The sequence below is a fragment of the Bos taurus genome, chromosome 3 (assembly GCF_002263795.3).
Source record: "Bos taurus isolate L1 Dominette 01449 registration number 42190680 breed Hereford chromosome 3, ARS-UCD2.0, whole genome shotgun sequence".
Taxonomy (NCBI): domain Eukaryota; kingdom Metazoa; phylum Chordata; class Mammalia; order Artiodactyla; family Bovidae; genus Bos; species Bos taurus.
Window position 1 is genome coordinate 48,485,108 of NC_037330.1, and position 21,672 is coordinate 48,506,779.

Sequence of the window (21,672 nt, forward strand, 5' to 3'; positions counted from 1 at the left end):
ACTGCAGCCCACCAGGCTCCTCCGTCCATGGGATTTTCCAGGCAAGAGTACTGGAGTAGGGTACTAATTGAACAGAGCACTCTATTCCCATCACAACAGAGCAGTATTAGGCATATCTGTGGTGAACATACATTTTAGTTTTCTAACTGGTTACACAAAACAATGGAAAACTATTTTCTCTGTTTCAAGATGAAAGGTTTTCCTTCCATTTCATAGTTTTTAAAGACCCAATATTGGAGCAAGGAGTTTTTAACTAATGACATACTATTAAAGGGTTTTGTTCATATTTGTAGAGTCAGTGTATAAAGCCATTATTTTTTCTGAAGTATTTTGATATATTAAACTGAGGAAAACTAGAGACCCAGCAGTGAATCAGTATTTCTGCCAGCTCCCCTAAGACTTTTTTTGGGCACCTGTTTTGTGCAAAGTGCTTGTTGATAAGGGCTGAATACAGTGCCATGTGTCTAGATTGTAGGCTCCCCAATGGCTTACTTGTCTTCCCAAACCCAAGTGCCAAGAAAAACGCCAAGCATCATTATATTTGTTGACAGGGAAGAATAAATTGAGAAAGTATCATTGATATATATACACTAACATGTATAGAATAGATAGCTAGTGGGAAGCTGCTGTATAGCACAGGGAGCCCAGCCTGGTATTCTGTGATGACCTAGAGGGGAGGGATGGGGGAGGGGTGGGAGGGAGGCTCAAGAGGGAGGGGATATATATATGTATAGTTATAACTGATTCATGTCGTTGTACAGCAGAAACCAACACAACATTGAAAGCAATTATCCTCCAATTAAAAAATAAGTTAAAAAACAAAATAAAAACAATACTTGTTGACTGTAAACAAATAGACTGCCAGGTACTTCTCCAAAAGTGTGTTTACTTGGGATCAGCAAAGAATTGCCATTTGAGGATCTGCGACCGTAGTTTTTTGTTTTTTGTGGTTTTTTTGCGACCATAGTTTTAAAAGATGCTTGCTCCTTGGAAGAAAAGCTATGACCAACCTTGATAGCATATTAAAAAGCAGAGACATTACTTTGCTAACAAAGGTCTGTCTAGTCAAAGCTGTGGTTTTTCTAGTAGTCACATATGGATGTGGGAGTTGAATCATAAAGAGAGCTGAGCGCCAAAGAATTGATGCTTCGAAACTGTGGTGTTAGAGAAGACTCTTGAGAGTCCCTTGGACTACAAGGAGATCAAACCAGTCCATCCTAAAGGAAATCAATCCTGAATATTCATTGGAAGGACTCATGCTAAAACTGAAGCTCCAATACTTTGGCCACCTGATGTGAAGAACTGACTCATTGGAAAAGACCCTAATGCTGGGCAAGATTGAAGGCAGGAGGAGAAGGGGATGATAGAGGATAAGATGGTTGGATGGTATCACTGACTTGATGGACATGAGTTTGAGCAGGCTCCGGGAGTTGGTGGTGGACAGGGAAGCCTGGCATGCTGCAGTCCATGGGGTCACAAAGAGTCAGACATGACTGAGCGACTTAACTGAACTGAAGTAACCACGGGTGAGCCATGTGCAAATCCCTGCTGCCAGGCCACAAGAAGAGGGAACCTCTCTTAAAGAGGGGGAGAGGAAGCTGGGAGGGTGATAGTGAACAAAGAGTCTGTTGGAGGAATTGAGAGTTCGAAGAATAGTGGCTTTTCATTGGCTGGTTGTGAGCTCTTGCCAGGCAAGAAGAGGAGTCTGTCTTCTCCCTGTTGCTCTGTCTTCATAGGGCGTGAGAACCTTCTGGCCTCCCAACTCAGTTTTAACTGAGGTTTCCGTTTATTAACTTTTATAGACTTTACATGTGTTAACTCATTCAATCATTACAATAACCATATCCTATTTTTATCCCCATTTTGCAGATAAGAAAACTGAGGCATAAGGGGAGGAAAAATTGGTTTGCCCAAAGTATGAGGGACACTAAGTGGCAGAAATAGGATCCAAACCCGGATAGCTTGAGGCTGCAGCATCTATGCTCTAGTCACTGTACTCTGCTACCCTTCTGCTCAGGACGAAACTATTGAATTCATGAGTAAATATCCTAATGGAGTCATACGGATGAGACCATCCATTGTGACAGGCTGGTGATAGTTAATTAGAATTACAGCATGGACTTTAAACATGCTTGATTATAGTTAACATCAAATTTGAAGTTAGCATCTATCACATGTGTGAGTGCCTGACTTCAGTTCCCCTCCAGCATTCTCATTGCCAACATTTCCCGGACCAAAGGGAGCCTGCTTTTGTTTCCACACCCAGCTCTCTTTCAAAGACTGAAACCGTGGTGGGCCGGGCCGGGGGAGGCTGAATGGGGTGAGACAGCCTGTGGGGGTGGGGAGTCTGAGCAACAATGAACCAGCAGCGTTAAGAGCTGCATGGCGCGTACTCTCCCTGGAAACGCTCTGCCACAGGCAGGAAGTATGATTTAATCCTGGTGAAGATAATTCCATTTTATACCCTAGAATAGACTGTCCCTGTACCCGAATTTTATTTGCAATCTTGCCCTGGGAAACCCTACCAGTAAGTTGTCCAGTGTACGTTATTTGTCCTATTAGCTAAACTGAACAAAATAGGGCCCACCACCTTTTCCGTTAAAAGGCTCTTAAAAGAGGCTGCGAGAACCTGCTGCCCCAACAGAAGATGCCTGGACCATGGCCCAACGGTGCCCTGGGCAGGGTTTGCAGGAGGGGGAAGACTGCAATTCGGTCAAAAGAGCCACTGTTGATCTTGAAAGAGCATCAGCTACAGATGACACAAGGATTCTGTCCCCACTCCAGCTCTGAGACCCCTCTTTTGGTCACTGTTGTGAAGCAGCCTTAGGCAGAGAGATTAAAAAAATATATAATGGCAGCAAATATACACAAGGAACTTGCTGAGTTCTCAGTGCTTGGCAGACTCTGCCTCACTTAGTCATCGCTGTAACACTATGTGGAAAGCCCGACTTCAGTCCCCATTTTTACAAATGAGGAAACTGAGGTTCAGAGAGCTGAGATAACTAGCCCAGCGTCACAGGGTAGAAAGCGGTAGAGCCAGGATTCACTCTCAGGTGGTCTGGCTTCAGGGTCCACGCTCTCATCACTGCCCTTTCCCTGGACTGTCAATGCCTCAGGTACCCCATCTTGTTGACCATAAGACAGAAACTTGTTTCAAAAACTGAGGAGAGAGCACATGTGAATGAGAAAACCTGAAGGTTTGGTCTTCTCTCCATAGTAGCTAAGAATTTCTTCTTAACAAAATTTGACTTTTGGTCAACCAAGATGTTTCAGAGATTATCTACTGAATCAAAACCTGTTGCCCTGCCCTTAAGATGACTGTGGCAAAGGACCGCCCCCCCGCCCCAAGTGCTACTGACAGACTGAGCCCCACCACTGAGGCTTTGCTTGTCCAGCCCACCCCCCACCCCCAAAAGACCCGGGCTGTGATGCCAAGAAGCATGAGCAACCTTCCCCACGTCTGCAGAGACACTGCTTGTTGGGATGGGGCCTCTTGGCAGCAAAGGAGACAGAGTGGCAGAGCTTATGTCGCCTTGCCTTCTTCCTCATCAGTGTCCCTTTCCGCCCGCCCTCAGGTGCCTTCCTTCTCTTTAGCCTGTCCTTATCCTCACAGTGTTGTCCACTTACCATTTTTAAAGAGTTAGATAATTAAAGAGTTAACTTGTTAACTTCTGGTCTCTAAGATAGGATCCAACCAGGGGTGCTCCCTGTGTAAGGAGTTGATCTCTAAGCCTAGCCAGTGGAGGGAAAGAGGGGCGTCCTGGCAGAGCTCCTCAATTTCTGGCAGTTCTCACAGCTATTAGGAGCCTCAGGCTCACTGAAAAGCTCTTCCAGATGAGTTCAACTGAGCTCCTTGTCCCCAGAGTGGTTTCTGAGCAGGATGAGAGAGAGAGAGTGGCCTTTGATGGCTCACCAGTCCCCGCGTTTCCTCCCCCCGCCACCCCTCCACGCTGTCTTCTCCGTTAGCACACTCAGACCCCTTCGCAGGAAGGCAGATGAGGCAACGCTTATGTAGATTGCCAGCCCCCTTCCTGTAGTGCAGAGCAGAGGTTTCCAAGCACTAATCTGTACCAGAAACACCTGGGAGCATGTTTAAAATGCGTATTCCTGGGCCCCAGACCCAGAGATTCTGATTTGGAAAGAATATGAATTTTTTATTCATTTTAATTCAAATATATCAGGCTTCCATAGTGGCTCAGTTGGTAAAGAATCTGCCTGCAATGCAGGAGATCCAGATTCAGTCCCTGGGTCAGGAAGATTCCCTGGAGAAGGAAATGGCAGCCCACTCCAGTATTTTGCCTGGAGAATCCCATGGACAGAGGAGCCAGGCAGGCTACACTGTCCGTGGGATCCCAGAGTCAGACACAACTGTGCAACTAACTTTCACTTTCACTTTAATTGAAATGTAGTTGATTTACAATATTGTATCTATCTCTGCAGTAGAAAGTCACTCAGTTTCACACACATATACATTCTTTTTTTAAATAGTCTTCTCCATTATGGTTTATTCCAGGAGATCTGGCTGAGAAGTTCATTTGGGTTTTCTGTAAGATACCAAACCTAAATAAATACCAAACCTAAATGAACTTTTTGGTCAACCCAATAGTTCCCTGCGCCCTACAGTAGGACCTTGTTGTTTATCCATTCTAAATGTAATAGTTTGCATCTACTAACCCCACATTCCCAGTCCATCCCCCTCCCTCCCCTAAGAATCTGCATTTTTGACAAGTACCCCTGGGTGAATGTGATGCGGAGGGCTGTGAAATACTAACATGGAGTCGCTTCTCTCCTTGCTGGTTTAAAGGGTCCCTCTCTGAACAGAACTGGGGCAAACCCAGTGCTTCTCTCAGTTTCTACCAAAACTCCTGTCTTCTCAGTCTATAATAAGAGAGAGTTGTTAGTACAGCTGAACATTCCTAAACAAGTTTAGCAAAACTCAGCTAAGCTTGAAGGCAAGAAAAACCTCCAAAGGATACTGATTTTGATAAGCAGTGTCATTCTGCTCCTGCAAGTTACCAATGGAGTCAGGGGCACCAATGCTAGGATCTAGATAGATGCGTGGTGGACAAATAGAAATGCCTTTTGAATCTCTGACTGCACGGAATGAAGCACATATTCTCTGGAGAACTCTGAACCTCTGATTCTAGGTGTGGAATCCAAGCTCAGCTCTAGAATACCATGTTCTTTAAGCTGCAATAAGGTACAGCTTCCTAATGCGTCTCACTTTGTTGAATTCTGTGTTCTCGCCTCTGTTTCATTGTCTTTGAGTATTATGTCTGTCTGTCTCTCATACACACAACCAGAAACTCGCAAACAAGTGTTTCTATCTATCCTTTCAGCTTGGAATTAAGGAATTAGATAATCCTCTATAAAAAAAAAAAAAACTTGTAAACCTTTTATTACTGTACATACAATCTGTACATAAAGGAAATTATCCAAGGAAAACTGCTGAGTAGTTTTCAGTTCAGCAAGACAGAAATTTTATACATAGGTTCATGTAAAAGAAATTAGGGAAGGATCATGAATAAAATATCACTTATCTGCCTGAGAGAGGGCCTTGACAGAAGTCAGGAATTATATAATTGCTTTGAATTCAAGCCAGTCCTTCCTGTTTAAAAAGGATACTCCCTTTTCTTTTGAAAATGTTAACCATTTCCACCACTACCCCCCAATTTTATCTGCTGAAAAGCTTTTGCAATCCATCGTAGCCCAATGGTATGTTATAGTCTGTCACTAATTTCTCAATTAAAGCTATAAAATATGAACATCTATTGGCAGAATTTTGCCTCAATCCAGCTCCCTGTGTTGTTTGTGCCCTGGTGTCTGCCTTGCTTTCAGCCCACTTCCAACTAATGCTGGACCTGATGAGGGACAAGAGAGTCCCAGGCTTGTCTTCTAAAGCTGGTTTGAGTTTCAGCTGTCTGATCTTTCATAGGTCACTTAATTGCTCTGCATTTCAGCCAGGTTAAAGTGGGATAATTATGCAGAATGCCACACTTAGGCTCTGCACCTGGCAAGTAGTAGCATCCCTGTGAGTATCGAGATCTTTCCCTTCCCTTCTCAAGCTAGAGGGCAAGGACTGAACCTAAGTGACTCCCGAGACTGCACCCAGCACTAGCAATCGGTGCTTCTGAGTATATGGTGTGAGGAAAACAAGAGGAAAAACTACTGGATTACTAGGACTTAAAGGCCTCCATGTAAACATTTCAGAGTGTTGAAAATACAATGAAAACAAAAAAAGACCAAGAAGTCAGGAAATCGTCACCTTGACCATTGGGCCCAGAGAACAGGAAAACTAAAAGATTCGGTTTCCTCAACTGAAAGTAGAATCAGCCAGGAAGCTTTGGAAAACAATGTTTGGCTAGCCTGACAGTGATCTTTAACGATGATGCAAAGAAGGCACAGCTTAACCATTCAGATTAAAAAAAATAATAATAAGTACTGATTTTATCTATGTATTTATTTATTTAAAAGAATTATTTGTTTTTGTCTGTGCTGGGTCTTTGCTGCAGCGTGCAGGCTTGCCCTAGTTGTGGCGAGCAGGGGCTACTCTCTCGTTGTGGAGCCTGCCCTCTTTTTTTTTTTCTTTTAGGTTTTTGTTTTTTTTATTTTTGTTTTTTTTTTAAATTTAATTTTATTTTTAAACTTTACATAATTGTATTAGTTTTGCCAAATATCAAAATGAATCCGCCACAGGTATACATGTGTTCCCCATCCTGAACCCTCCTCCCTCCTCCCTCCCCATACCATCCCTCTGGGTCGTCCCAGTGCACTAGCCCCAAGCATCCAGTATCGTGCATCGAACCTGGACTGGCAACTCGTTTCTTACATGATATTTTACATGTTTCAACTCTTAAGTGCTGGGCTTTAGTCATTGAAGCCGGTGGGCTCAGTAGTTGTGGCTTAGTTACCACATGCCACAATGAAGGCATGGGGGACCTTCACAGACCAGGGATTGAACCCGTGTCCCCTGCACTAGCAGACAGATTCTTAACCACTGGACCACCAGGGAAGCCCCTTTGTATTTATTTTTATAAATACATCAGGGCAAAGCAATGAAATGCCTCTCCAGTGTGGGCACTGACAACCTCCGGACTCTATTTTGGCCATGCTGCACAGCATGCGGGATCTTAGTTCCCCCCATCAGGGATGGAACTTGTGCCCTCTGCAGTGTAAGCTTAGAGTCTTAACCTCTAGACCACCAGGGAAGTCCCCCTTGAGCTCTTTTACCTACTCTGTACTTACAGTCAGAGGAGCCATAAACATTTATGGAGTGGCCAAATTATGTGGAGCCTTGGGTCGGTAAGGTCTTACCGACATGCATTGAAACTGCTGGTGAACATCCTGCAGTTGTGAGGGGACACTGGTGTCTACTGTCTGTGCATCTCTCACATGCTTAACTTCCACCTCTGTATCTCAACCCAAACCCAACAAATCAGGATGGTTGCGGAATGTTGGGAAGTCTGGTTTCCCACACAAGGACAAAACAGCTTAACCTGGGGACTTCCCTGGCGGTCCAGTGATTGGGACAATGTGCTGCTAATCCACCCCAACATTCTCTACCTTACCATCTCTAACTCCCAAGAAGGAGAATACATTAGCAAGGACCCTCAGGACAGTCTCATCATGCCCTGTATATGTCTCCATTTACTTTATTCACCACAAGAGGTGGAAGCCCCTGAAAGAGTCACCTGGACCTGTCATCTCTGTTAAATTATAATCAGTCTCAAGCCCACAACCCTCCCCAACCTCCCAAACTGTTTTTATTGGCCCCGATTTATGGTCCGTCCACGAAGTCTACATCCTCTCTCCTCCATCTTGCTCTAGTTGGTTTACCTAAAATACTGTGCCACTTCATTAGTTACTAGCCCCCAAGTCACCTCCTCTCAGGTCTCCTTTGACCTCCATGTGTCTCTGTCCCCTTCTGCTTTATATTATATAAATGTGTACCTCGTGTTTTCTGTCTTCCCACTGGAATGTAAACTTGATGAGAGAAGAGGCTTTTGTTGACTAGTAAACAACAATATCCGTAATACCCAGAACAGTACCTGGCATATTATCCTTACTCAATAACTATTTCTTGAACAAATGAATCTGTGAGTGAAGGAACTGAGATATAGAATGAATAAGCAGTCTGTCCCTATTCACATTGCTGCTAAGCAGACAACTCAAACCTGTGTGATTGCAAAGCCTTGGTCCATAAGCACCTTGAGGCTTCTTGATGGATTATGTGAATGCAGCATGAGCAAGAATACCCTGGTTGACTGGGAGTAATCAACATTGGGGTGTCAGTATTAGGAACTTATCAGTTGAGCAAGATACTACAGGACCAACATTTACATTATATGATTATGTGATTTTCAGATCACCAAAATATTTTTGGTATATATTTGGTCTTCGTGCACTGTTCCTGACTCACAGCTCCTAAAACCCTTGGAATTTCCTAAGTGATGACAGTGATAAAGGTGCCTTGTTAAGTTAATGAGATGACTTTTGGAAGGCACTCAAGAATGGGGGCTGCTTGCCAGTGGAGCCAGCTGTGTGATTAAAGGGTCAGAACTTCAATCCTACTCCCACCCTACCCCCAGCCTCTACCTCTGGCAGGGGGGAGAGGATGGGGGATGGATCAGTCACCAATGGCCAGTAGTTTAATCAATTGTGACTATGTAATGAAGCCAGCGTAAAAACTCAAGAGATCAGAGTTGGGAGAGTTTCCAGGTTGGTTAACACATACAGACTTAGGGAGAATGGCAAGGAAAGTCCACACCTTTGCCCCATACCTTACCCTGTGTGTCTCTTTTTCTGGCTATTGGTTTGTGACCTTTAATATCCTTCATAATAAATCAATAAACTAGTGAGTAAACTGGTTTTTCTGATTTCTGGAACCATTCTAGCATGTGACTCGACCTCAAGGAGTGGGTCATGGGAACCTCTGATTTATAGCCAGTTGGTCAGTAATGTGAGTAACAATCTGAGTTTGTGACAGGCATCTGAAGGGGAGGGTGGTCTTGGGGACTGAGCCATTAACCTGTGGAATGTGATTCTATATCAGAGTAGATAGTGTTAGAATTAAGTTAAACAGTAGGACAACCCGTTGGTGTCCATAGCATTGTTTGTTGTGGGGAAGCCTATACATACACACACACACATTGGAATTGGGTCCAGGAACCTAATTTACACTGGGAACAGTTTTCTTGAGCTGTTATCAAACAAAATGGAAGTAACTGATATTTGAGGAACTAACAAATTCATTGTCTTTATACCATAAGCCATTAGCCTAGATAAAAATGATTTATAACTTAACCTTTTTGGAAATGATTTAAAAGATGAAAGCGACGCCTGGGTAAAGAGGAGTAGGGCAGGGCCTGAGTGGACTGTGACATGTTCAAGTAGGGAAGCAGCTGATGCCCGTGTACAAACATCGAATGGAAGAAGTGATATATTCGGAAAAATAGACCTCAAAATGCCATGTACACAATGATGACAACTCTGAAAATGCTGTGTGTTAGCAATAGAATTGTAAGAGGCCTTGAAGTTCATGAATAGTGATTCTTTTGGGTTTTTGCATGTGGCTTTCTTTGGTTATTTCATGTGGGTCTTGATGTTTACATGTTCCTATTGAACTGTTACTACTCAGATGATTAAATATACATAAAAAAGAAGAAATGCAGTGTACCACAGTGTGAGCCAAGCAGACACGTCATCCCATCTGCTCTGCATCCAGTTCCTCTTGGCTGTCCACCTCCAGTGAGCACCAACACTCAGCACTGCCTTTGCTCAGGCTGTACTCCCGCCCCCGGCCTTCCGGTCCTCTGACGATATCCTCTACGTGTTACAGACCACCTGCCCTCTGACTGCATTTTCTCCCTTATCCTCTTGATTACTCTCAGATGCTTCTCTCTCCAGTTTTCTGAGGCTTTTATTCCACTGCTCCTGCCCTCCTCTGCTCCTGAGATGAGGACTTGAGAGTGTCCTTTCCCTATGCCAGAGCACTCACCCTGACCTTTTCCACCTCTGCATCCTCACCCATGTCTCACTCTGCCTCTTCCTGTGCACACGGGCCAGCGCTCGGAGCCCTGCCCGCGGAAATCCTGCGACTGTTCTGACGTGAACTGTTCCTTCTCTCACTCTGAGTTTGCTGCTCTCAAAACCTTTGTCTTTTTCCAGACCGATCAGGTTCTTTGTTAACGAACCATAAAAATCCTCTCTGGCTGGCTGAAACAGAAAAAGAATTCAGTGAAAGACTGTTGAGAGTGCTGAGAGTTACTGGGAAAGCTAATGAAGGAGGATTAGTAAGCATGGAGGGACAAGCGGGGGAGCCGAGCAGCTAGAACCTCAGGGCTGGTTTGGAGGGGCAGTGCCACCACCACCGCTGGACAGTGAATGGTGTAGCTGGCCCCCGGTCCTGGATGCCAGATTCTGCCAGTGGTTCCTCTGCCACCAGAACAGATTCTCCTTGGCCTTGCCTCTCTGCACCACTAGATCCTGGTCGGACCTAGGCAGAAACATCGGGCAAGTCACAGCCCATCCACTGGCTGCAGAGGGGACGCAGACAGGGTATCTCACTGGTGCCGTGAGAGCTGGGCTCGGCCTGCTGCCCCAACTCTTAGAGTGGGAAATCACTGTTTCCAGACAAGAACAAAAAAGCGAAATAAAAGGCCACATGGCCCATCCCCAATTCAGGACAGTTGTTTTATTAAACTTTCTACAACTTCCTTATTAAGTCCTTGAAGCTGTTTCTTCTAACCTCTCACTCAGCAAGAACTCTGGAACATAGTTTAATGCAAAATGAAAGCCTTAGGGGTCACAGATTTATATACAAAATGTTCATAACAGCATGATTTAGAATAGCAAAAAGAAAAAAAATGAGTCAGCCTGAATTTTCAACAATAAAGGAATAGTTGGATGAATTATGATATATCCATAGGATTAAATATATGCAGTAATTAAAAATCATGAATTTTAAAAACTTTTTACAACACACAAAAATATAACTGAAAAGAACTTTATAATATGTATATGTAAGCTCTCAGAATTATATATGTGCATACATGAACATATTTTATAGTGAAATATAAATGTATATATAATACACCAAAATGTTGACAGATTGATGAGATTAGAAGGATTATTTTTTACTTTATGCTTTTCTGCACTTTTCGCATTGAGCTGGGAAGTTATAAATATTGAAAAGAAAATCTGGTGATGGTAGACTTCCTGCGCCACCATTTTTAACCTTTGCCATGTTCTCAGTACAATTTTTCCCAAACCAATCTTACACTAAATAGTCTAAATTCTTACTCTTTTCTCCCGATCTTCATGTTCATGTACAGCTCCTTCATTCCGTTCTGTAAGCCATTCCCCAGCCCCACTTCACATGTGAGCTCCCCCTCTCTCCTGCTCACTTTCCCCTCCCTGCCTTTTAGCTCAGTGATTCACTGACATAACCATCTCTAGGGTTTCCATTACTCTTCTTTTAGCCAAATCTGGAGATCTTGTCTCTGTCGGTTTAGCCAGGTTGCCTTGTGGTTTTCTTATTCAGGTTAATTCTTAAGCACCCTACCTATAAGGCTTCATAGGAAGCCTCACGTCTGAGCTCTTGCTGTGTCTCCTGACTCGTCCCAGGCCTCAGCGTTTACTCCCTCCCTCATCTGCACAGTGGAACCAATATCCTATACATGTAAGTGTTGGTTTTGACAGGACCTGTGACCTCCAAAGACTACCTGCTGAGCCAGCTCAGCTTTGACAATAGGTTTGAATTCCCCCCAGCTTTATCCGTGGCCCTGGAAGCTCAGTAAAACCTTGCCTGCAGCTGTGTTCCTGCAGTTCTTTAGCTCTCTCCAGCTTCCACCTCCACCAGCAAGACGTTGTGCAAGAGGGTGGTTTTCAGGCCATGGTCTCAGAGATGGAATCTGCTTTTCTGTCCAGTCTTTTCAGATTACAGCCATAATTGGGCTCTCTGTGGGGCATCTCCAGTGGCTCAGATGGTGAAGAGTCTGCTTGCAATGCGAGAGACCCAGGTTCGATCCCTTGGTCAGGAAGATCCTCTGGAGAAGGATATGGCAACCCAATCCAGTGTTCTTGCCTGGAAAATCCTATGGACAGAGAAGCCTAACCAGCTACAGTCCACTGGGTCACAAAGAGTCAGACACGACTAACTTTTACACACATCTAGCTTTCAGGTGACTCAGATGATAAAGAATCCACCTGCCAATGAAGGAGACCCGGGTTCCATCCCTGGATCGATAAGATCCCCTGGAGAAGGGAATGGCTCCCCACTCCAGTATTCTTGCCTGGAAAACCCCATGGGCAGAGGAGCCTGGTGGGCTACAGTCCATGGGGTCACAAAGAGTCAGACGTGACTGAGTGATTAACACTTTAACTTTCAATTCATTTGGCTTTCAAGCTCACCTTCATATCCTTGGATCACCCTCATTGACCTTCAAACCAACCTAGGACCCCAAAGGTCTTGGCCCATATTCTGTGTATGGGGTTCGTACTAGGCTAGGAGTAAAATTCAGACTACCCTAGTTAAATATATGTTGGCACACCTGTGCCGGTGTCATATCTCAACCAACAGGCCTTGACCTGTGGTGACCCAAATCTATGGAACAACAGTCCTTTTGTAACTGCTCTTAATCCTTGATCTGGATCATCTACCCTCACGACTTCATGTTTATATTAGCCCTCACCTCTTTCTGTTTTATGGACCCATAACTTACATTATCCTTAGTATATCTATATCTTGGGTTTCCTGCTTTCAGAGACATTTATTTATTGATTTGTTAATTCATCCAGCAGGCCCATATGAGCACCTACCAGTTGGCGCTGTAAGCAATCAGAGGCTAGGCAATAAGTTAGACAAAATAAAGGACTGTGTCAGTTGGGATGCTTTTTATTGCTAGTGACAGACATCCTGATCCAAACTGGCTTAAGCAAAAATGGAATGTATTCCCTCGCACGCCTGACAAACCTAGGACTAGATATGATTTCCTTCAGGCACAGCTGGCTTCATGGACCTTAAATGCTGCCTTTGGGACCTGGCCTGTCTTCATCCCTCAGCTCTGCTCCATTGTGCTGTGTGATGGCTTCATTCTCAGCTCTCCAGGTGGTGGCAAGAGTGATGTTAACAGTGCCAGGCCCACATTCTCCTAGGCGCCAGTACAGCAGAGAAGGTACTGCTCTCTTAGTAGCCCCAACACATGTCCTGCTGTGTCTTGTGGTTCTCACTGGATTGGATGCTCTTCCCTGAACAAATGATTTTTGCCAGGGAAAGTTAGGGCTCTCACTAGTGGCTCAGATGGTAAAGCATCTGCCCACAGTGCGGGAGACCTGGGTTGGAAAGATCCCCTGGAGAAGGAAATGGCTACCCACTCCAGCACTCTTGCCTGGAAAATCCCATGGACGGAGGAGCCTGATAGGCTACAGTCCATGGGGTCGCAAAGAGTCGGACACAACTGAGCGACTTCACTTTCACTTTTCACTTTGGTCAGACTAAAGTCATATGGCCTCTCCTTGTAGTTGAGTGTGAACTCAACTCTGTTTAAGCACTTAAGTTGAGAGCAAGGGGTACAGTGGTTCCCCTGAGGAAAAGGCAATGGATGTGAGATGGTTAAAAAAAAAAAGAATTTTTAAGCTGTCAGTCACAGCCTTTATGCTCATGATGAATGTGTGTGATAGAGCTACAAACAAGGTCGAGTCTGGCAACAGGAGCCTTTGACTTCATATATGACAGGCAAATGATTTCCAGCTTCCTTGTCCCTCAATATGTCTTTTTATTCCTTCCTTCAGCAGAATTTAATGAGTGCCTGTTTTGTCATACATGCACAGCATAGATTATACTAGAGGTTGACCCTGCTCATAAGCAGTGTACAAGATAGTGAGGTAGAAAGATAGTAATGACCCTGCACCCATGTTTACTGAGAATTTGTATTTTAGGAAAGAGAAAAATAAGAAAGAGTATTTCTGTGTTTTTTTTAATTAAAAAGACAGCTTCAACCATTATATTGTTTAAAATCTTCTTTCCCCAGGCTGTCTCAGTAAATTCTGTTTTGTTTAGTGCTTGAAATAAGTCTTTCTGATATGCTTTGTTGAATAACAGAAACTCCATAATCCACAATTTTTCAATATTTACCTAGGCTTCTGTAAGGGCTTCCCTGGTAGCTCAGTAGTGAAGAATCCACCTGCAATGCAGGAGACACAGGTTCGATCCCTGGGTCCAGAAGATCCCCTGGAGAAGAAAATGGCAATCCACTCCCATATTCTTGCCTAGAAAATCCCATGAACTCCCAGAGGAGTCTGGCAGGCTACAGTCCATGGGGTCCCAAAAGAGTCAGGCACGACTTCACAACTAAACAGCAACAGTAATAAGGCTTCTGTAGAACTCAGATTTAAAACCTGTATGTAATTAAAAGCTTTCCTTCATTTAAGTTTTAAGGGTTTTTTTTTTTAGGATTTGGTTTAGGGTTTTGTGATTTTATTGTTCCTAGGCTTTTTGCAGTAAGGTACCTCAAAATCAAGATGCAACAGAGGCAAACAAACAAAATACCTTTAATTTCCACTTTTACCTTAGCAGTCTCTGCTTCTGGTCCATGGCAGGTTATTAAAGCATCTCCCACCAGTGCCCCTATCTCCAGACATTTCTATCAATGTATTCACAGCTTGTGTATATATATAATATATATATACATGTGTGTGTGTGTGTGTGTGTGTATATATTCGCAGCCAACCAGATACTGAATGGAACACGTGTGGATATGTACTTTAAACATCTGTTAATTTTTGGCTGTGCTGGGTCTGCTTTGCTTGCAGGCTTGTCTCCAGCTGCAGTGAGTGGGGCTGCTCTCCGGTTGTGCACTGGCCTTGCACTGCGGTGGCTTCTCTCGTTGGGGAGCCTGGGCTCCAGGCGCACAGGCTTCAGTAGTTGCAGCAGGTGGGCTCAGTAGTTGCGGCTCTCAGGCTCCAGACCACAGACTCAGTAGTTGTGGCACACAGGCTTAGTTGCTCTGTGGCATGTGGGATCTTCTCAGATCAGGGATCACTTCCATGTCTCCTGCACTGGCAGGCGAATTCTTCACCACTGAGTCACAAGGGAAGCCCTGTACTCTTTTTTTTTTTTTTTTTAAGGCAGCAAACATGAAAATACTTTTGTGACATTCAAGATCCAACATGCAACCCTTTTTATTATTTTTTTAGCTGCAGGTTTTACTTTGTTCTGTGTTATGGGAGACAAAAATGAGAAAAAGCAACACAAATAATCCAAGGATTAGGGAATACATTAACAGCGGTTCTCAACTGGAGAGTTGGCAATGCCCAGAGACATTCTTGACCGTCTTGGCTACTGGAATCTTGTGGGTAGAGGCCAGGGATGCTGCTCCACATCCTACAATGCACAGGACTGGCCCCCGCAAGCAAAAATAATCCAGTCCAAAATGTCAATAGTGCCACTATTGAGAAACCTTGCATTAATAGGATTTTTAGAATTCTAAACCCTGAAAGGATTCAGAACAGTCTTGTAACTTAGGCTTCAGACAAAACCAGAAACAAATGAGACTCAGAGAATTCTAGAATCCTGGAACTAATGGGAAAGGTCATCTAGTCCAGTCTTTCTACTTCCACATACAGTTAGGAGTCACATAGAGGAAAGGAGGCTGGAAACAAAGGTGGAAACTGGAAACAAAGGTGGAAACTCCACCTTTGCAATGCATGGTCTGGCAACTGGTCCATCTCAGTTTTCATATTCTGTGAAAAGGGAACGAAAAACTCAAATGATTGCTGTGAGGATTAACTTAACACAGGAGGGAGGGGACATAGGCACACTTATGACTGCTTCACATTGTTGTATGGCAGAGACCAACACACATTGTCCTCTAGTTAAAAATTTTAAAAAATACATCTGAGATATAAAGAAAAGAATACATGTGAGGTGTTTAGCACAGTACCTGACCACAGTGGGTTGTTAATAAATAGTGGTAGTGAGAGCCGAGGTGGTAATTAAGATTACCGTTGTTACCAGAAAAACAAACAACACAATCAAAAAGTGGGCAGAAGACCTAAACAGACATTTCTCCAAAGAAGACATACAGATGGCTAATAAACACATGAAAAAATGTTCAGCGTTGCTCATTATTAGAGAAATGCACATCAAAACTATAATGAGGTATGACCTCACACTGGTCAGAATGGCTATCATCAAAAAATCTATGAACAATAAATGGTGGAGAGGTTGTGGGGAAAAGGGAACCCTCTTGCCCTGTTGGTAGGAATGTAAATTGATGCAACCACTATGATGAACAGTCTGGAGATTCTTTAAAAAACTAGGTGTAAAAATATTGTATGACCCAACAATCCCACTATTGGGCATATTCCCTGAGAAAACTATAACTGAAAAAGACACATGTACCCCAGTGTTTATTGCAGCACTATTTACAATAGCTCGGACATGGAAGCAACCTAGATGTCCATTGACAGATGAATGGATAAAGCATTGTGGGATGTATATACAATGAAATATCACTCAGTCATGAAAAGGAATGAATGTGAGTGAGTTCTAATGATGTGAATGAACCTAGAGCCTATTATACAGAGTGAAGTATGTTAGAGAATAACAAATATCATATATTAATGCATGTGTATGGAACTCCCTGTTCCATCTTCTTTTGTTCATGCTCCCTTGAGGGTCCATGAAGAAAGGTTATAGGGGCAACTCATTGAGGATTAAAGAGCACTAGCCTGGAGGGCAGCTTAGTAGCTGGGACTTCAGGAGAAAGTCTGAACAAAAATTCTTCATAGGAGACAGGCAGGGAGTTTAACTTGTAGGTAAGAGCTAAGGAAAACTAAAGAGGATTGGTTCCCACCTGAAAACAGGTTACTCTGTCTGACCCCAGAGCTCTGTAAATGGTGTTCTAGGTGGTCCTACCTCGGGGAAAGGTGGGACTTAGGTCACATGCCCTTTACCAAACCCTTACATTCTCCCGTGTGTCTCACAGCTGTGACACATGTCTGTCAGAGAGGGTCCCCGCAATGCTCAGATGATTATTTCAGCTCTAAAGTTCTCTGAGGCTTCCCAGGTGGCTGGTGGTAAAGATCCACCTGCCAATCCCTGGCTCAGGAAGATCCCCTGAAGGAAGAAATGGCAACCCACTCCAGTATTCTTGCCTGAAAAATCCCAAGAACAGAGGAGTCTAGCAGGCTACAGTCCATGGGGTTGCAAATGTCTAATAATAAGTTTTGCGGACCTTGTGCTGAAGTGCTCGTGTGACATCATGGGCTATGCCTAGTAAGTGTGTGTTGACACACAGATCTTCTGTTTTATGATTTTTGAAGTAAAAAATGTTTAATTAGGTTTTACTAGTTCAGTCAACATGAACATATGATTAACATGTGCAAAATGTTTTAAAAATAATAATAAATGATCTTGGTGGCTCAGTGGTAAAGAATCTGCCTGCCGATGCAGGAAACACAGGAGGTTTGATTCCCCGGGTTGGGAAGATCACCTGGCGAAGGAAATGGCAGACCACTGCAGTATTCTTGCCTGGAAAATCCTATGAATAGAGGAGCCTGGTGGGCTACAGTCCTTGGGGTCACAAAGAGTCGGACACAACTTAGCATCTAAGCAACAAACAATGAACTTACCAACAGTTCTGTGTAATAGGTTTCCTCTCATTTTCTTAAAAAACCTATAAAAATTCTTTGCAGTTACTCTATGAGTTAAATTCAGCAACTAAATTATTTTTAACCAGTGGCTTTCTATAAAAAAAAAAAAAAAAAAAGATTAGCAGAATTCAAAGCATTAAAAGGCTCTGGATTACAAGTGTGGATTGAATTCTCTTGAGGGAAAACCTCATTCATTTGGTAGCCTTCTCTCAAATATCCCCCTTTTTTGGGGTGTTTTTTTTTTTTTTTTGGATTGAAATACAGTGATTCCACCTCCAACAAAAATGTTCTACATAATTTGGTCATTTAAAGATGTTTTCTCCTATATCTTTCATGTCAGTCCTCCAACTATCATAAAGATTGCTTTAAAAAAAATCAACACAAACAAGTCAGCACATTAGAAAACAGTGAATCACAGCTGGTTTCCATATATTTAATGTTCAAGATCCACAAAGCAGTCAGAAGAGCAACACACACGCATCCCGTGGGTGCTGGCCGAACACCGGGCACTGTGTACATGCATCCCTTAGCACAAAGCCGGCCACCCAGGTGCAGAGAAGTGCAGTCATTTTCCCCAGGGCACGCAGATGATAAGCAGGGGAGCCAACAGCACCGCCCCACTTGGCTCCCAAGCACATGAGTTTGCTGCAGACTGGATCTTAACAGGGAATCACTCAAAACTTGGAATTAAAAAAAAAGTCTCTAAGATTAGAATGTTTTTATTTTAAATGCCTCACTTAGAGTAGTATCCTGTGTTTTTATTTGACCTTCAACTTTTTTTTTTTCCAAGGTGTTGTGTAACGGACCAGGAACATGTGTTCCTATCTGTATATCTGCCCTTCTCCTTGGAATACTGGGAATAAAGAAAGTGATCATTGTCTACGTTGAGAGCATCTGCCGAGTGGAACATTTATCCCTGTCCGGAAAGATTCTGTTTCACCTCTCCGATTACTTCATTGTTCAGTGGCCAACTCTTAAGGAGAAGTATCCCAAATCTGTGTACCTCGGGCGAATTGTTTGACCTACGACAACTTACTTCTTTAGAATTTTGCTAGCCACAGTGTTTACTGTAAATGGGGAACAAAAAAACTACATGTTTTTTATTAAAAAGCTTTTGAAAATCCTGAGAATTATTGGTGGTCAAGAGTAAAGAAATGTGTCAGTAACCCAGTGAGGAAACTGAGGTTCCTCTTATAAAACAAACATTAATAAAACTATTAAGTATGTATGTCTCTGTGCTCCAAATTTCCTTTCTATGTAAAAGTATTTATCGCTGCCTGCAAATTATCTCCTGACTTGTTTTACTTAATATTTTTTCTAGGGCTAAATATAGAATTTGTATGATTAGCCACATTTCCTGTTCTATAGGTTTTTTGTTTATTTTTTTGTTTTTTGTTTTTTACAGTATTCTGCATTATATAAAGAAAAATATTTCTTAGTTTTTGTTCAGACACAACAGGCTTTATTTCCTGTATGGAAACAGAGAGGTCCCTGGTGAATCCTTTCAGCATAAAGGAAGCAGTTATATTAAATTGGCTTCATGACAATTTGCACTCCACAGGCTTCCAGAACTGAGCGCATAAACCAGTATCTTTTTTTATTCTTCAGTTTTGCTTTGTGAGTAGTTGGCCTCAATCCAGAATATCTTTTAAAAATCTTTTGTTTGTTAAAATAAATGGAAAAGTGACTACTGTCATAGGAGTAAGAACATGTTTCTGTTTATCATGGCCGAACTCTCAAAACACTTTTTTTTAGCATTTTAGTAAATTCACCATTTCATGGCTATATTTGTCTCTGGCATTTTAAGATGTGTAGGCTCAGTAAAGTGTGTATTTACTTAACATTTAGGTGAGTGGTTGTTGAATGCCAGGTATTCTTCTAAGCACTTTTCAAATAGTAACTGATTTAACTCTAATAACAACTCTTTGAGGTAGGGCCTGTTTTTATCCCCATTTTACAGATGACTTTCCAGAATCACATGACTGGTAAGTGCCAATGTAGGAATTCAAGCTCAGGCTTAATAACAGAGCCAGTTGAGGGCCCCATAGTTAGGAGGGCCCCTCACTTGGTTTAATACTCTGCTGTCTTCCTCTTGAATTCTTCACATATTATGAACAAGAGGCTCTAATTGTATTTTGCATTGGACCTCGCAGGTTGTTTAGCTGGCCCAGCTTGAGAATCTCTTCTCCTAAACAGCCATGTCAACTTTAACAGAAGTACAACACCCAGTGCAGGGCCTGGCCTGGCGGGTCTGCAATAAACAGGAATTCCATTCCCCTCCTTGCTACTTTAACAAGGCAACAGACAATGAGAAGACCTTTTGTGATGTTTGTTAATTTTTTTTTCCTCTTAAATCTTTTTTATAAGTATGATATAAAGCTAATAAAAATATATAAATTAAAAAAGAAATTGAGTTTTGGAGAAAAGAGTGATCACCCAAGATGACCTACAGTTAAAACACTGAGGCTACTCTAGTCTTTCTTGTACTTTTAGAAATCTCCTTCTCTGAAGTCCAGTAGGCTCATCTGTCACCAGTACCTTTTCCTGGGTTTTGGGCTGGAGAAGCACATGGCAGAAGACACTCAGAACAGAAAAAGTACCTTGCTGTCTGGATTTGGTGGCTATGGGATAGCCAAGCGCTAGTTCATTGCGCTTTGACTTTAATTCTCAAACCTCAGGCACTGGCTCCGTGTCACCTGACGTAAAGGTCTGAAATACCAGACAATGTATTTGTGTGGTTCAACCAGGAGTGGAAATGAAGTGAGCCTCTATTTTTCTAGGGAGAAAGTGATTTTTTTAGGGACAGTAGCACATACATTTTATGTGTCTTTGAGTTTGTTCATAAGTGCCACTGGGTGAATAGTTGCTCAGTGAAATTGGATTGTGTTCAGTGCATTTAATGCCTGTCTGTGCTCCAGAGCAACTGCCCCGGGGGCCCCACAGCTAGGCCTGATGACTTGGCTCCTGCACAGGCTTAGGCCATGGAGAATTGTAGTAAAGAGACCATGATTTTTTCCAGAAACATATGTCCCAGATGTTTTGCAGAGCCTTAACTTAGACAGTGGTTAGTCTGGAATGTCAGAGAAAGAATCTTATGTATATCACTAAAAGTTTAGAAATATCTTTAGGGCCTGGGGCTGCTGTGCACACATTCAGACCCTGGCTGAGCCACACAGGATCACGCCTTCCTGTTCAGTTCCAGATTATTTGGTAAACAAATTCATGTTCCCCTGTGCCTTATTGTTATGACTAATTCAAATCCTCAAGATCACACTTTAGCAAAAGAGGCTGATTTGAGGTTGCAGTAGAGGCCATTCTGCTGTGCATTTCTGTGGTGTAAAGAAAGCTAGTGCTCTACTCTCGATTCAAACTGAAGAAATCAGTAGCTAGCTTGTCTTTTCCAATTTCTCTTGAAACACTTGGGAATGCAGCTCTTACTGGTAGAGACTGCTCATGAGAAATTAGTTGTATCAGTCTTTAAATGAGGCAGGCAAACCACACATCCTGCCCACACCTACTTCCCTGGAAGATTTTATCTACAGTTCAGCTGTCCTGAAGGGTCTCAGCAGCTTGCCAGGTCAAAACCAAACTGTTTCAGAGAGGGCTTCCAAGAGTCATCACAGGAAGCTTGTGCTGGAACGAAGAGTGCTATGATACCATGTCAACAAGAGGAATGTTGTACAGTTTTAAACTGAAAAGCAAGAGTTCCTTGCTAGAAGGGAGCTGGCCTAAGCGTCCCCTTACAAAAACAACTTCAAACATACTCTGATTGCCTTTACCAGAAGAGATTAACATTGGAAAATGTACCACCCCGTACTGTGCAGCTCCCTGCCTGGAATCATGCTTCATATCTTCTAAAAATCCCCAGCTCACCGAAAAGAGTTTGGTAGCAAGTTCTTTTACATGAAGCGTCTTTTATCCACTTTAATGTCATTTGCGCATGTGTGCTAAGTTGATTTAGTCATGTCCGACTCTTTTCGACCCTATGAACTGTAGCTCGCCAGGCTCCTCTGTCCA

At 43.0% G+C, this 21,672-nt stretch overlaps 1 protein-coding gene across 2 annotated transcripts in view; it reads left to right on the top strand.

Moving 5' to 3' along the window:
- ALG14 (ALG14 UDP-N-acetylglucosaminyltransferase subunit) overlaps positions 1–18,883 on the top strand; it is a 98,148-nt gene extending 79,265 nt beyond the window's left edge. Inside the window, exon 3 of one of the 2 annotated variants that reach the window (NM_001077863.2) lies at positions 18,446–18,881. In NM_001077863.2, the coding sequence (NP_001071331.1) occupies positions 18,446–18,676 (231 nt within the window). In that variant the 3' untranslated portion in view covers positions 18,677–18,881. Of the gene's footprint in view, positions 1–18,445 lie in introns of both variants that reach the window. The other variant, XM_005204272.5, reaches the window with a different exon arrangement.
- Positions 18,884–21,672: the final 2,789 nt, after the last annotated feature.